Genomic DNA, 17084 nt, shown 5'->3' on the forward strand with positions numbered 1-17084 from the left:
GGGGAAAAATTGCCGCCAAACTTCAGACGTCCGATCCGGGCGCGTCCGGCGGCTGTTCGCCGTGAAATTTGGAGGTTTTGCCGGAAATGAGGTGGGCAATCTGGCTGGCCGGCGCGTGTACAGTAACTAGGCCGGAAAAACGTGAAAATGACCGGCGGCCGGCGGGTCCTCTCTCTCTCTTTCTCTCTCCTCTCTCTTTCTCTCTCTTCTCTCTCTTTCTCTCTCTTCCCCGAGAGTTTTTCAAAATTAAAACCCTGTGTGACACTGTTCATGCCACGTGGACCACTCAGAAGCTGACACGTGGCATTTCACTGTTCACGACCCAAAAACATTAAAATAATACGGTATCCGGTAAACTTCAAACGTCCATAACTTTTTAACCACATGTCCGATTTAAGCGTGCCGCTAGTCTATGAACTCGTATCGACGAGTACTTTACAACCATACAAGAGTCAACTCACAATTACATCACAAGAAAAAGTCAACTCCCGGCACCTTTTAGACAGTTTACACTTCAACTTGTTTTGCCCATAACTTTCAAACCGTAGCTCCGTTTTCGACGTGCTACTAGTCTACGAACTCAGGGCGTCATGCACTTCGCCACGGTACCCTGGTCAACTCGAAATTCCCACCGAGTCAAAAAGTCAACTTTTGACCCCCTTCGGTCAACGGTCAACGGTCAACCTCGGTCAACGTGCACGGATTCCGGTGCGATTCGGGACGGGGTGTTACACTTGCAATGCTTGAAATTTATTTCTCCTTACTTGACAATATCTTGTATTAAGTGATATCGAATCCTAATATTTCTGCTTGTCCTATGGAAAACTGGATTTTTTGACAATGCAATTGCTGACTTTTTAGTCAGAAAATAACACAGTTCCTTCCTTATAGATGCTTGAGTTCATTCATTATCCACCTAAGCCATTGAGCTCGACATCCAGCAATAGAGAATGATATGTAATATGCTTCATTTGAGAAGAGTACAACAACATATTGTTTTTTTGTTGCCCAAGAAGCAACATTCGAACCAAGGCTGAAAACATAACCTGCATAACTTTGACTTTCGTTCCAATCACACTCACTTTAACCAATGAAATTTGTTGATTTATTTTTCTTGTAATGAATTTCATAATCAGTTGTTCCCTTCACATAGTGCAAAACTCTCTTTCTAGCTTCCTAGTGACTTTTTTTCAGTGTTGACATAAACCTGCTTAAAAAATTAAAAGCAAATATAAGATGTAACACCCCGTCCCAAAGTACAACGGAAAATTTTCAAGTTTGACCGAGGTTAACCGTTGACCGTTGACTTTGACTTTGACCGTTGACCGAAGGGGTCAAAAGTTGACTTTTTGACTTGGATGGAATTCTAGGTCGAATGAGGTACCATTACGAAGTACACTTTGGTACAAGTTCGTAGACTAGTAGCACATCGAAAACGGAGCTACGGTTTGAAAGTTATGAGCAAAACAAGTTGAGGTCCAAACTGTCCAAGGGATGCCGGAGTTGAATTTTTATTCCTGCGAAGTTGAGCTTTGGCTCATGCATGGTTGTGAAGTACTAGTCGATACGAGTCTGTAGACTAGCAGCACGTCCGATTTGGACATGTGGTTTGGAAGTTATGAACCTGTACAGTTTTTCAAATACTGTATTATTTTAATATTATTTTTTAAACGTATAACAATGTGCCACATGTGACTTAATAAATGTGACCATGTGTCACCATGTTGAGATGCCACACATCAACCATGCTTAATACCATATTATTTTATTATTGTTATTTTATATAATAATATTATTTTGTTATTATTTAATTATTTTTAATTTATTTCTTTTTATTTCTTTTTCTTTCCTTTTCTTTTTCTTTTCTTTTCTTTTTTCTTTTTTTTCTTTTCCCCCACATGGAAAAAATGCCCAGCCACCCGAAGCTCTCTTCTTCTTCTTCCTCCTTCCTTTCCTTTCCTTCTTCCTCTCGGACCGTCGCCGTTTCTTCATTTCCGGCCACCACCTTACTACACGCGCCGGCCAGAGATGGGCGGGGGACGGAGGCGAGCTCGGCCTCAAAATTTCACGGCCACCAGTCGCCGGACGCGCCCAGATCTGGCAGGAGAAGCCGCTGGTTGGAAATTTTCTCTCGCCTCTTTTCTTGTGTTTTCCGGCCAGCCCAGTCCAAATTGCCGCCCCTCTCCCCCTATTTTAGGTCTTCTGATCCCAAATATGGCCTCCAATTTCCAAAATTCGAAGCGGTTTGCGAGATACGAGGAGTTGAATTTCAGCCCATGCTTTACGGGTAAATTCCGGCCACCGCCGGTTGAATTGAGCCCAATAGAGGTCGGTAATGTGATCTTCATCTCACAAGCTTTCCATAGACATATAATTTGTCAATTTTTGTTAACGTTTGTGTTAGACCCCCCGGGTACCCGGTATTATTTACCTGCATAAAATATTAATTTATTTGACTGTGTGTGAATCGTTGTTCTAGGAGCACGTGTGCATTGTGGAATCGATCCTATGGTGGATCGTGGTTTAATTGCGTGTATTAGGTGAGTGACCCACCTTTAAAAATGTTTTGGGTTAATTAATTATATTTATTTGGTGTTAAATTGGTATCTGGAATTATACTCATGTGGTGGAATTTAAATATAATCAGGAAAAAATATTATTTTATATATATATATTTACCCATTGATGCTAAACGGAATTTTGGGTCATTAAGAAATTTCCGATTATTATTTTATTGTGATTTAATTGTATTTATTACGCATGAGCAAGGTATTTTCATTAATTAATTGTGTGTGGTTTATATATTATTTTTGGGCATAATTGGTTTAAATATTTTAAAGAAATTATTTGTTTAAATTGGTGGTTTCGAATTTGATAATTATGCTCATGGAATATTATTCGTGGAACCTCGTGTTACGAGAAAAAATTATTTGTATATCATTATCAATGGTTTCGTACCGGGTATGTTAAAGAAAAATATGTGGGATGGTGAAATTGAAAACTCGTATATTTTCCACGGTAATTTTTGGAAAATCGGTACGGTAATAATTAATTTAATAATTATTTTAGATGCACTCATACAGTATTGGTGTTCCGGTGTATATGTGGTTAGCGCGCAAGTTATTATGTCTCCCGTGAGTTGCCATTGAACCAAGGGCAGGCAAGTTTGATATTGGCCACAGCCGCCCCCCTCCTTGGCCGGGATGACGGTTTCAGCAGTGGTACTGTCGGGACGCCGAAGTGCCGTATGCAAGTTTCTCTCTTTAATCTCCCGCCAGTCGGTGCTCGGGACGCTGGGTATCGGAGGGCATCACTTGTATATGGTGTGGTGCGTCAAGTATAAATTTTCGGATAAAGAAATTTCAAACCCCAAAGTATTCAAAATTTATTTATTATATTTTATTACATTTTATTTATAATTGGGGTATTTATCTATTATTTATTAAATTAATTGATCCCTTGGTTTTCAGGAAGTACGAATATCGGGTTTTGTGAAAATGTTTTAAAAGGGGAACATTTCCAACGGAGTGAATAGTTGGGGTTTTGAGAGAAAGTATTACCTTCAAATGTTTATTTATTTATTTACTTAATTGTTCGGTATTGATTAATTAAATCCCTTTATTTGTTATATTATTAATATTAAAAGTGTTCAGTAGATAGGGTCACTCACTGAGATGATTAGCATCTCATATTTTTAAATTCTATTCCCCTAAGTCCAGGTTAGGAGACGTTGATCGTCCGGGGCGAACTCGACGTCTCGGTTCATTGCCGAAAGTCCAAGAAGTATTTCTTCCCTTTTTCCTCTCCATCTTGTATTACTTCTTTATCTGTCATTGTATAAATTCCACATTCATTTGTATAATGCTCTGTATACTGTATTGGACGCATTTTATTAAATACTGCATTAATTCCCTGTTATTCTTTTGGAGTGCTGCAAATTGTGGAATTATATTGTAGTAATGCGGGAGGAATAAGGGGATGAATATAGAAGTGTGTTTTCAGTGCAGGAAATTTTTGGTTAGTCCTACCCTTAGGGGAGGTGCTACCGGATTTTCCGTTGGAAGGTTCAATGGTATTTCCCTGGGATCAAGGCTTGTCTAGGGTTCCGGTGAGGAATTTTGGACGGGTCCTGACAGTTGGTATCAGAGCTCTAGGTTCTAGTATTCCTAAGGGACTGTGCATTGTTGTGCATCCCATCCGCGTCTATTCTCTCATTTTACCCGTCTTAAAGCGTTCTTTCCCTTTGTCTCGAAGCAAATACGTTGCCCGAGTTTGAATAACTCTAATCTTCGAGGGTGTCAATTTGAATCATCTATCCTAACTAGGAATTCCTATGGCCTAGTCGATGGTCGAGGATTGCCTTTCCTTTTTGAAGGTCAAGTAATGGGGGCAGATCCAATTCTGTGAATCTTTTGGGATTTGAAGCGACCCTAGATATGGATCGAGTAGTTATGCATCTTATGTTTATGGACCGCTAGCATAAAGGAGTAAAGTTAAAGTGTTTCAGCTTATTTGAAATGGTTCTTCGTGGAGGAGTTAGGAAGCCTTTACGGAGGTTAATTTCTGCTGTCATTGTAAGGAGCTATCGGAGAATGGTGGTTAAGGGTCTATGGCCCAGGTGGTTGATGCCAAAGAAGATGGTGAGCGTTGGAACCGCTAATAGTGGGAAGCAATTCGAAAGCGTTTTCTCCACAAGTTATCTGGATTACGACCGTAAAAAGGATATCAAATCATTATTGATTTGGCTTTGGACATCGATCTATTTCAGTACCGCCATGCCATGTGACTCTATCAAAGTTAAAGGACTTAAAAACTCAACTACAAGATTTGGTGAATAAAGGTTTCACTAGATCAAGCTTATCATCGTGAATGACATCCGTTTCGTTCATGGAGAAGAAGGATGATTGCCTAAGGGTGTGTATCGGCTATCAACAATTTAGCAAGGTCACCATCCATAATCGATACTTGTTGTCGAGTATGAATGTGTGTCGATCAACCTCAAGGTGTCAAAATATTTTTCCCGATCGATTATAAAAAAAAAATGATAAATACTTTTCAAAGTGATATTTGAAATTAGAGGTGTTTTATTCAAGTATTTTTCGTTTATGTTCGTACATGTATTTGTATGTTATATTATTTGATATTATACTGCATATACTGCACCATATGGAGGCGGCGAACCAATATAGTCCATGTAGAGCTAGCCCCATAATCATGTTGCCTACGAGTCCAGGGGATCGAACGGCCAATATAGGCAACCACCCTGGTTTGTATTGGTAGCAGAGTGCCGACGACAACTGGAATCATGGATCACGTGGCATGTTAGAAGGTATTGTACGTACCTCCATTACGAGCGTGCATATTTCATTTTATGCTACGGATTTTAAAATATGATTTTATGCATTTATCCATGTTTTTATTATTGTTCCAATGTGAAGTTTTAACAATTGCCTATGCAAGTTAAGATACTTTACACTAATTAAAATAATTTTCGTATTATTTATTAGTTCATTGATTTAATTAGTAAATTTCATAAATTAAATTTCGATTTTTGAAGAAGTTTGGAAATTTAATTTGGGTTGATAAGTTGTGTACATTTTATGTTGGTGGTATATTTGAAAAATATATTTTATTATTTGTTTTATGTTATGGTTTTTCCAAGAGCTACTTAAGGTTTAAGTATCGCCAATTGAGAATCCAAAGTAGGATATTGTTGAGTTCAAAAAGGAGATCCTAAAGGGAGCACGTGATTCGATGTATGTGATACACCCCAAAGGTATAAGGATATATTGAATACTCACTAGATGACATTATGGTTTGGCACGATAAAGGAAGTTGCAGGATTCGAATAAAGGTACTTAAGTTACCGACAAGTAAAAGTGGGGAGTAGAAACGTTTGAAGTAGTTTCAATCCTTGCCCATTTCCGCGTCGGGTGGGGAGATGTAAACATGGATTTCGTGCTTAAACTATCGTTCACAAAGAGAAGGTACGACAGCGTTTAGAGAATCAAACAAGGTCCAGATAGCGATTAAAGTTCTACTTGGTTGTTGATATGAGGATGCATGCTTCAGAAGCACTTTATGGTTAGCGTTCGACTATGACCAAGACTTGTAGATCGTGTTCTCGTGGCCTAGTTTGAATATCCTTAATTAGTGGGCATGAGAAGGAAAGTTAAAAGTTCACTATTAGGCGTGATGGTAGTGCAGTGAGAGTGGATGAGGTCTCTATTATACTTGCTAAGTTAAGCTGCTTAGGTTCGGAAGAAGAGCTATACAGTTGTGTGTATACAGATACACTTGGAGCGAGACTTAACGACTGCATCGCCTTTCACCATAGGCCAATGGACAAGCAAAGTGCAGAATTCACACTTGGAAGTTATGTTGAGACCGTGCATTACGCAATGTCGAAAGAAGCTGGATTGAGCAATTGGCATCGACAGAATTCGTTACGACATTAGATACCAAGCGAGCATCGAGGTGTCTTCGTATGAGATTCTATATGGAAGGCGCCGAACTCCACAGTGTTGGAGTGAAGTGGGTGAGGAGAAGCACCATAGGACGACCAACTTGAATTGGATACGAACACCTACGAATGACTATGAATAAGGTGAAGGCCATTCGAGAGAGTTTGAAAGCTGCTCAAGATCGACAAAAGAGTTAAGCCGACGTGTATGGAAAAGATGTTGAGTTCGAAGTCCGAGATTAAGTTTTTGAGATTATCTCCATAGAAGAAAGTCGTACGCTTTGGTTGACAGAGAGAGCTAAGTTCTCGTTACCTTAGTTTCTACAAGGTTATTGGAAGAATTGGTTTTGTGGCATGCAAGTTAGTGTTTTCGGTAAAGCAGACATGGGTATGCAGTGTAATTCACGTATTGTTGCTACGAAAGGACATCGAAGACCTATCATGTAAGGAGCGACCAGTGCAAATTTTTAAGTTATGAAGAATGCGTATGGGTCAATAAGACTATTTTCTCAGATCAAAGTCTCGTGGTGAATTAATCTAGTCGAGGAAGCGACGTGGAAGCTCGAGGCATAAATCCGCAATCAATATTCTTATACGTTTCAGCGACGTAAGAAATTTCGAGGATGAAATTTTTACAAGGGGGAAAGATTGTAACACCCCGTCCCAAAGTACAATGGAAATTTTCCAACTTTGACCGAGGTTGACCGTTGACCATTGACTTTGACTTTGACCGTTGACCGAAGGGGTCAAAAGTTGACTTTTTGACTTGGATGGAATTCTAGATCAAATGAGGTACCGTTACGAAGTACACATTGGCACGAGTTTGTAGACTAGTAGCACGTCGAAAACAGAGCTACGGTTTGAAAGTTATGAGCAAAACAAGTTGAGGTCCGAACTGTCCAAGGGATGCCAGAGTTGACTTTTTATTCATGCAAAGTTGAGCTTTGACTCATGCATGGTTGTAAAGTACTCATCGATACGAGTCCACAGACTAGCGGCACGTCCGATTTGGACATGTGGTTTGGAAGTTATGAACCTGTAGAGTTTTTCAAATACTGTATTATTTTAATATTATCTTTTAAACGTGTAACAATGTGCCATGTGTGACTTAATAAATGTGACCATGTGTCACCATGTTGAGATGCCACATGTCAACCATGCTTAATGGCATATTATTTTATTATTGTTATTTTATATAATAATATTATTTTGTTATTATTTAATTATTTTTAATTTATTTCTTTTTATTTCTTTTTCTTTCCTTTTCTTTTTCTTTTCTTTTCTTTTTTCTTTTTTTTCTTTTCCCCCACATGGAAAAAATGCCCAGCCACCCAAAGCTCTCTTCTTCTTCTTCCTCCTTCTTCTTCCTTTCCTTTCCTTCTTCCTCTCAGACCATCGCCGTTTCTTCGTTTCCGGCCACCACCTTGCTACACGCGCCGGCCAGAGATGAGTGGGGGATGGAGGCGAGCTCGGCTGCAAAATTTCATGGCCACCAGTCGTCGGACGCGCCCAGATCCGGCTGGAGAAGTCGCCTGCTAGAAATTTTCTCTCCTTTTTTCTTGTGTTTTCCGGCCAACCCAGTCCAAATTCCCGCCCCTTTCCCCTTATTTTGGGTCTTCTGATCCCAAATATGGCCTCCAATTTCCAAAATTCAAAGCGGTTTAGGAGATACTAGGAGTTGAATTTCGGCCGGTGCTTTACTGGTAAATTCCGGCCACCGCCGGTTGAATTAAGCCCAATGGAGGTTGGTTGTCAGTACCCATCCAAGATTCCTCACCGGAACCCTAGACAAACCCTGATCCCAGGGAAATACCACCAAACCTTCCAACAGAAAATCCAGCAGCACCTCCCCTAAGGGTAGGACTAACCAAAAATTTCCTGCACTGAAAACACACTTCTATATTCATCCCCTTATTCCTCCCACATTACTATAAGTTGATTCCACAAATTTACAGCACTCCAAAAGAATAACAGTAACTCAGTGCATAAATAATACATAAGTGTCCAATACAGTATACAAAGCATTATACAAATAAATATGAAATTAATACAATGACCGACAAGGAAGTAATACAGGATGGAGAGGAAAAAGGAAAGGAGATGCTCCTTGAACTTTCGGCAATGAACTGAGACGTCGGGCTCGTCCTGGATGATGGACGTCACCCAACCTGGACCTAGGGGAACGGAATTTAAAAATATGAGATGCTAATCATCTCAGTGAGTGACCCTATCTCCTATACAATTATAATACCATGGTAGTAAAGTAGATAAATAATAATTAATTGGAAATAATAATTTCTTTCAAAACCCTTACAATTCTCTCGGTTGGAAAAGTTCCCCTTTTAAAACCTTTTCACAAAACCCTTTGTTCATATTCCCCGAAAACCAAGACATCAATTTATTCACTAAATATCAAATAAAATATAATAAGTCAAGCATCCAAAAATTATAACTAAAAGAAATCAATTTATTGAATAATTAAGTAAAGGGAAAATTAAACCAATTTAAAATCCCCACTCGAATAAATACCAAAAGCAGTATTAATTATATTTTTAATTCCAAAACAATTTCAAAATATTTATTTTAAAATCCCAGTTCTGAAATCACTCGATGCACCCACTATATACCAGTGGCGCCAACAATACCCAGCGTCCCAAGGTACCGCCAGACAGGAGGTTATAGAGAGAAACTGGCATACGGTCGTGTGGCGTCCCACCGCGCCGCTGCAAACAAGTGTCCCGGCCATGGAGGGGCGACCTACCCTAATCTGATGGCAACCACAGGACAACCCCATAAAATCACCTGCGCGCTACTCACACCCACCTGCGCGCTAATCACATCCGTGTGCACACTAACCATATCACATATAAACAGAACACCAGTACGTGTATGGTGCATCTAAAAATCATAAATCAATACATCTCAAATTTTCAAATTTTCCATAAACATACCGGGTTTATTCCATCCAATTAAACCCGAAAATTCTCCACAATTTTTTTATAATCAATGTCATAAATTCCATAATTTTCAAATCCACCAACTCCCAAATCCACCAATTTAAATATTCAATTTTTTCCAACAGCATAAATATTTTCGAAATATAATAAATTACATCACATAATATTCCATGGGCATACTTATAAAAATTGAAGTCACCAACATGAACAAATATTTTCCTTGAAATATTTGAAATCAAATCATGCCCAAAATAATGTTAAAACCACAAGAATTTCATATATAATTGAATTCCACAATTCTCAATACCATAAAATAATTTTCACATGGCATAAATTTATATAATGCATATTTTCTTTAATCAAAATAAATCCACCAATAATTTTCACAATAGAATATAAATTTCAAATATTCAATTCACACAAAATATTCACAAATTTAATTCCCGAAATTAATTTGAAGGTGGGTCACTCACCTGTAGCACGCAATTAAACCACGATCCACCACAAGATCGATTCCACAATTTACACATGCTCCTAAAACACAATTCACACACAGTCAAATAAATTAATATTTTATTCAGGTAAATAATACCCGGTACCCGGGGGGGTTAAACACAAAACGTTAACCAAAATTGTCGAATAATATACCGAATGGAAGCTTGTGGAACGAGGATTGCATTACCGGTCTCCATTGACCCCAATTCCGCCGGTGGTGGCCGGAATTTGGCCGGAAAGCTTCGGCCGGTTTTGATCTCCTCGTATCTCGCAAACCGCTTCGAATTTTGAAAATTGGATGCCATATTTGAAATCAGAGGATCCAAAATAGGGGAAGAGGGGTGGCAATTTGGACTGGTCTGGCCGGAAAACACAAGAAAAGAGGAGAGAGAAAATTTCCAGCCGGCGGCTTCTCCGGCCCGATCTGGGCGCGTCCGGCGGCCCGTGACGGTGAAATTTTACAGCCGAGCCCGCCTCCTCCCTCCGCTCATCACTGGCCAGCGCGTGTAGCAAGGTGGTGGCTGGAAACGAAGAAACGGCGACGGCCCGAGAGGAAGAAGGAAACGAAAGGAAGAAGAAGGAGGAAGAAGAAGAAGAAAAACGGGCCCGTGGCCCTTTTTTTCCCATGTGGGGGAAAAGAAAAGAAAAGAAAAAAAAAAGAACAAAGAAAAGAAAAAGAAAGAGAAAGAAAATAAAAAGAAAATAAAATTAAATAATTAAATAATATTAAAAATAATATTATTATATAAAATAACAATAAAATAATATGATATTAAACATGGTTGACATGTGGCATCTCAACATGGTGACACATTGTCACATTTATTAAGTCACACGTGGCACATCGTTACACGTTTAAAAATAATATTAAAATAATATAGTATTTGAAAAACTCTACAGGTCTATAACTTTCAAACCACATGTCCAAATCGGATGTGCCGCTAGTCTATGGACTCATATTGACGAGTACTTCACAACATGCATGAGTCAAAGCTTAACTTTGCATGAATAAAAAGTCAACTCCGGCACCCTTGGACAATTTGGACCCCAACTTGTTTTGCTCATAACTTTCAAACCGTAGCTCCGTTTTCAATGTGCTACTAGTCTACGAACTGGTGCCAACGTGTACTTCGTAACATTATCTCAGTCAAGCTAGAATTCCATCCGAGTCAAAAAGTCAACTTTTGACCCCCTGATCAACGGTCAACGGTCAACCTCCGTCAATGTGCACGAATTCCGATGTGATTTGGGACGGGGTGTCACATCGGTAATGTGATCCTCATCTCACAAGCTTTCCATAGACATATAATTTATCAATTTTGATTAACGTTTGTGTTAGATCCTCCGGATACCAGGTATTATTTACCCGAATAGAATATTAATTTATTTGACTGTGTGTGAATCGTTGTTCTAGGAGCACGTGTGCATTGTGGAATCGATCCTATGGTGGATCGTGGTTTAATTGCGTGTTCCAGGTGAGTGAACCACCTTTAAAAATGTTTTGGGGTAATTAATTATATTTATATGGTGTTAAATTGGTATCTGGAATTATGCGCATGTGGTGGAATTTAAATATAATCGGGAAAAAATATTATTTTATATATATATATTTACCCATTGATGCTAAACGGAATTTTGGGTCATTAAGAAATTTCCGATTATTATTTTATTATGATTTAATTGTATTTATTACGCATGAGCAAGGTATTTTCATTAATTAATTGTGTGTGGTTTATATATTATTTTTGGGCATAATTAGTTTAAATATTTTAAGGAAATTATTTGTTTAAATTGGTGGTTTCGAATTTGATAATTATGCCCGTGGAATATTATTTGTGGAACCTCGTGTTACGAGAAAAAATTATTTGTATATCATTATCAATGGTTTCGTACCGGGTATGTTAAAGAAAAATATGTGGGATGGTGAAATTGAAAACTGGTATATTTTCCACGGTAATTTTTGGAAAATCGGTACGGTAATAATTAATTTAATAATTATGTTAGACGCACTCATACAGTATTGGTGTTCCGGTGTATATGTGGTTAGCGTGCAAGTTATTATGTCTCCCGTGAGTTGCCATTGGACCAAGGACAGGCAAGTTTGATATTGGCCACAGTCGCCCCCCTCCTTGGCCGGGATGACGGTTTCAGCAGCGGTACTATCGGGACGCCGAAGTGCCGTATGCAAGTTTCTCTCTTTAATCTCCCGCCAGTCAGTGCTCGGGACGCTGGGTATCGAAGGGCATCACTGGTATATGGTGTGGTGCGTCAAGTATAAATTTTCGGATAAAGAAATTTCAAACCCCAAAGTATTCAAAATTTATTTATTATATTTTATTACATTTTATTTATATTTGGGGTATTTATCTATTGTTTATTAAATTAATTGATCCCTTGGTTTTCGGGAAGTACGAATATCTGGTTTTGTGAAAATGTTTTAAAAGGGGAACATTTCCAACGGAGTAAATAGTGAGGGCTTTGAGAGAAAGTATTACCTTCAAATGTTTATTTATTTAATTGTTCGGTGTTGATTAATTAAATCCCTTTATTTGCTATATTATTAATATTAAAAGTGTTCAGTAGATAGGGTCACTCACTGAGATTATTAGCATATTATATTTTTAAATTCCGTTCCCTAGGTCCAGGTTGGGAGACGTTGATCGTCCGGGGCGAACTCGACGTCTCGGTTCATTGCCGAAAGTCCAAGAAGTATTTCCTCCCTTTTTCCTCTCCATTTTGTATTACTTCTTTATCTGTCATTGTATAAATTCCACATTCATTTGTATAATGCTCTGTATACTGTATTGGACGCATTTTATTAAATACTGCATTAATTCCCTGTTATTCTTTTGGAGTGCTGCAAATTGTGAAATTATATTGTAGTAATGCGGGAGGAATAAGGGGATGAATGTAGAAGTGTGTTTTCAGTGCAAGAAATTTTTGGTTAGTCCTACCCTTAGGGGAGGTGCTGCCGGATTTTCCGTTGGAAGGTTCGGTGGTATTTTCCTGGGATCAGGGCTTGTCTAGGGTTCCGGTGAGGAATTTTGGACGGGTCCTGACATAAGATTTGGCCTAGTTGTAATTAAATACATAAAACTTCCAACAAGACTTTTATATCCAGTTTTACTCATTGCTTTTCCTTCGTCATCTTTGCTCAATTTCAATCCAAACTGCATGGGGTGTCAATGGTTTTGCTTCATTCATATTGAATTTTAGGATCAGATGTCCTTCATATTTCCTTTGAGAAATCCCTACTCCTCTTTCACTTTATTCAACCTCAATATCAATAAAGTAATGAAGCAAATCCATATCTGTCATCTAAAGGGAAAAAGCACCTTTTACGGTTAAAATTAGAATGTCAATTATTAAGAGATTACCACCTTTGTCTTCTATGGTGTAAAGAGCATGATCATATGCGCTTATGACTGTACCAAGTTCTCCAGGCTTGTTTTAGTCCATATAGTGCTTCCTTTAGTTGACAAACTTCACCTTTCTTCTCATAGTCGTGTGGTTATTTGACATATACTTTTTCTTTAAGAAAACCATTTCAAAAATATTAATCTAACATCCATTCAATAAAGTTTCCAATCCTTTTGATTTTTAATGCTAAAATTTAATGCATTGTTTGAAGTCGGGTTACTGGAGCAAAAATTTCTCATAATCAATGCCATATTTTTAGCAAAAATTGCTCATAATCAATGCCATATTTTTACTTGTATCCTTTTATAAGAAATCAGTGCCTAGCTTACATTTTTCAATTTCACCTTTTGAATTCCGATTGGTTTTGAATACCCACTTCACACCAAGTGGTTTATTATCCTTTGGAAGATCGGTTAACTCCCAAAGTTACATTCTTCTTACTTGATTCCATTTCTTGGTCCATGGCAATCCTCCATTTTTCATCTTAGCTGGTTTCTTCAAAACTTAGTTGATCTACTCCGGCAAATTATGCAAAATATAATAAAAATGATAAATTTTAATGATAAAAATACACCACTTATAATATTATACATCATCAATAAATTTTATTCCGAACAAAACAAATTGGAAAATAATTTTTAAAAGACATTGTCAATGAAATAGATTTTCTATGACATAATTAACATTATTTTTCAATCTCCATACCATATAGATTTCATTAAACAAAACTATTAGAAATGCTCTAAAGTGAATATTTAAATGAATAAATACAAGATGGTAAAATCTAAATGTTAATTGATAAACAATTTAATGTCTCTAACATATTATTTTATTGCAAAATAATTTGGTTATGCGCAAAAGATATATACTAAAGTTCAATTAGGAAAATAAATAAATAAAGCCCATATAAAGTTTAGTCATCCATAGTGGTTCTCCTTCACTTTCTTTTATTGGCTCCCTGTGAAAAGGAACGAAAATTAAAATATTGTATGGAGTGAATGTTGACATATCTAAATTGTTTGGTGGGATGATTGGAAGTTAAAAGATTAGAATTAGAAAATGCAATACATAATATATATCAAACGTTGGATTTAGTCTATTATGTATATAGCATATGCAAGCAAATGTAATCGGCCCACACTTTAGCTAAGCCCATCTGCCCAGGTCCAAGTGAGAGTCCAATTCAAAACCAATTGGTTAAGGATTGAGAAGCCTATTCAAACCAAAGACCACATGACCATTCAAACCAAAGACCACATGACCTTCCATTTGGAATAATATCTCATTTGTATTGGTCCAAGTGAGGTTCCAACTCGTAATCAATTAGTTATGCATGAAGTAGTCTACTTGGGCTATATGGTGCATGCTCTTTGAATTTCTCACTGATTGGTGCCAATGCTTTTTCACTCATCCGAAAGATATCTCCATATCTCCACTGCAGCCTAATTTGGCACACCCCATACCCACAAATGCTTTTTCGTGCATATGGGCATATATCTCCACCGCAGCATCTCCTTAAGTTTTTTCGCCCATATTGCCATGGAGGTTGCTCTAATACCACTTTCAGGAGAGTGTAACCAGTTCACTTTCTAAGTAAGCCCACCTCCTCCTTATTGCCATGAAAGTTGCTCTAATACCACCTTTAGGAGAGTGTAACCGCGGCTCACTTTTTGAGTAAGCCCCCCTCCCCAAATCCAAGTGAGGTTTCAACCCAAAGGCAATCGATTTTGGTTAGAGTAGCCTAACTAGGTTATATGGTGCATGCTCTTTGAGTTTCAAACTGATATGGGACTTTGGTTTGCATTATCCCAACAGTATATATTCAGTGTTAGCCACAGTAGCACTCTGCCTCACAGTCATATATGTGAACATTTTTGGCTCCATATCTATCTATTACTCTGATATTAAATGTATTTTTGGCAAAAGATTCTCTCATTAATTTACAATACTTATACTCAATAGTATTCATTACACATGATATTTCTATTGTAAATCACCTAAACATCACCACTAGATATGTATAAAAATTGCTGATCATTGTAATTGTGGCTGGGATGCTACTAGTGGTATTAGAACATTAGAAGCTTCGTTTGAGTTTTCAGTCCCCTTTAACTCAATTTCTCTATTCCCATCCAAACGAGCTACTCTTCCACCCTCCTTCATTCTCTTATATAACCACCACCCGCCAGCAAGTACAAACAACAATCCAATGATGCTGCCAATACCTGCACAACAACACCACCCCAAAAGAAGTAAAAATCAAACTACAATATTACAACTTCCAAAAATTGAAACTGTTTGTTCATAAACAGAACTGATTCATGCATGCGGGATCAATACCAATACGGATGAGATTAAGCACAGAGTGTTCATTATGAGATGGATAGTAGCATCCGTAACCCCCAAAATCGTTTTGACAAACTCCACCGTACTGTGTACAGCTATTGCTATCTTCCTTGCATTCATCAATATCTGCCAGCAAAACAAACAAATTATTTTCAGACACCTCAGAAATTTAAAATTTTCAAGAATATTGAGAGTTTAAATGTGCAAATGGTGTAGAGTTTTACTTTAACATACCTTTACATCCTTCAATAAGATAAGGGTTTCCTTCAAATCCCCATCCACACCTACATTCAACCCTGGACTGATTGAATATTACTGAAGAAGAAGTGGCAATATCATTATAATATGTATAGCAAGTCGAATTTCTGTAGCATCCATACTCGGAGTTTACACTATCCCAATAGCATTTGGGATTTGACCAAGTTGATTTATTAGTCTCAAAAGAAGTTCCAAATACATCAAACGCTGAGTAATATAATTCCCATTCAAGCAACACAGGCACATCAACCATCTCTTTAAACGAATAAATATCGGTAAAATTGGACATAAACCAATCTTGATCCACAAGGAAAGCATACTTGCAAACCTTCTCTTTTTCGCCGTCAACGGCATGAAAACTGGTCTTGAAGGAATTTAGATTCAAGGGGATGTTTGTCTGGCAGCAATTTATCCCACTACAGCTGTGGTTTCCAGTCTTACCGCAAGTGGACATGCAGCCGGCAATATTCGTCGACAATTTCGACGAAATCAACAACCCGAATGCTCCACAACCTACAGCGGTGAATCTGTTCTTCTGTGAGAACACAAATGGGCTACCTTCCAAGCGGGGGCTCTGGCGGGTTTCTCTGTTGCAGTTCCAAAAGGTAATGGGGTTTCTAACCAGAATCGTGCCAGCTTCGACGGAAATCTCCATCACTTCCTGCTTGATGTGTCTTAAAAGTGGTATGGTGTTGTCTTTGATGCAAAGTACTTCAAACCATTCGTTGAGGAAACAGCCGGATCCGATTCCGAAAGGGTATGGGATGCTCACGTTTCCGCATTGCTTTTGACAGCCTGACTTGGCTGTGGGTGCTCCTGCTGCTACAATGATGAAAAAACAGAATAGAAGAACATGGGTTATCAATTTGCCAACCATGGTCCTCTGTTTTCTTGATCCTCTTGTCTGCATTGACTCCGTTATCTATGATAATCACCAGAATAAATAAATAAATAACAATAACAATAGCAACAAAATAAAATAGACTTCGGTTATCTACGATAATAACTATAACAAAAAAAATAAAAAACAATTATATGTACATATTTGTTTGAATGTGTTTGCTTGTTTGTTTGTTTTTTATTTTTTATTATATTGGATCTTGATTAAGGAAAGTTGAAAGTGGATTGTTAGTCAGAATACAGAA

At 37.9% G+C, this 17084-nt stretch overlaps 1 protein-coding gene across 1 annotated transcript; it reads right to left on the reverse strand.

Moving 5' to 3' along the window:
- Positions 1–15216: 15216 nt before the first annotated feature.
- On the reverse strand, positions 15217–16975 carry LOC125422071 (wall-associated receptor kinase-like 10). The gene is made up of 3 exons (XM_060816867.1): positions 15916–16975; positions 15676–15807; positions 15217–15560 (listed from the first exon to the last, which is right to left on the reverse strand). The coding sequence occupies exons 1-3, from the start codon at positions 16847–16849 to the stop codon at positions 15370–15372; spliced, it is 1257 nt and encodes a 418-aa protein (XP_060672850.1). The 5' UTR covers positions 16850–16975; the 3' UTR covers positions 15217–15369.
- Between the last annotated feature and the right edge of the window lie 109 nt (positions 16976–17084).

This window comes from Ziziphus jujuba, chromosome 4, assembly GCF_031755915.1.
Source record: "Ziziphus jujuba cultivar Dongzao chromosome 4, ASM3175591v1".
NCBI lineage: Eukaryota > Viridiplantae > Streptophyta > Magnoliopsida > Rosales > Rhamnaceae > Ziziphus > Ziziphus jujuba.

Coding starts and splice junctions, on each gene's coding strand:
- LOC125422071 (XM_060816867.1), bottom strand. CDS start 16,849: ATGCAGACAAGAGGATCAAGAAAACAGAGGACCATGGTTGGCAAATTG. Junction 15,808..15,915: donor TCTTATTGAAGGATGTAAAG/GTATGTTAAAGT, acceptor TTTTGCTGGCAG/ATATTGATGAATGCAAGGAA. Junction 15,561..15,675: donor GCTTAATCTCATCCGTATTG/GTATTGATCCCG, acceptor GTTGTTGTGCAG/GTATTGGCAGCATCATTGGA.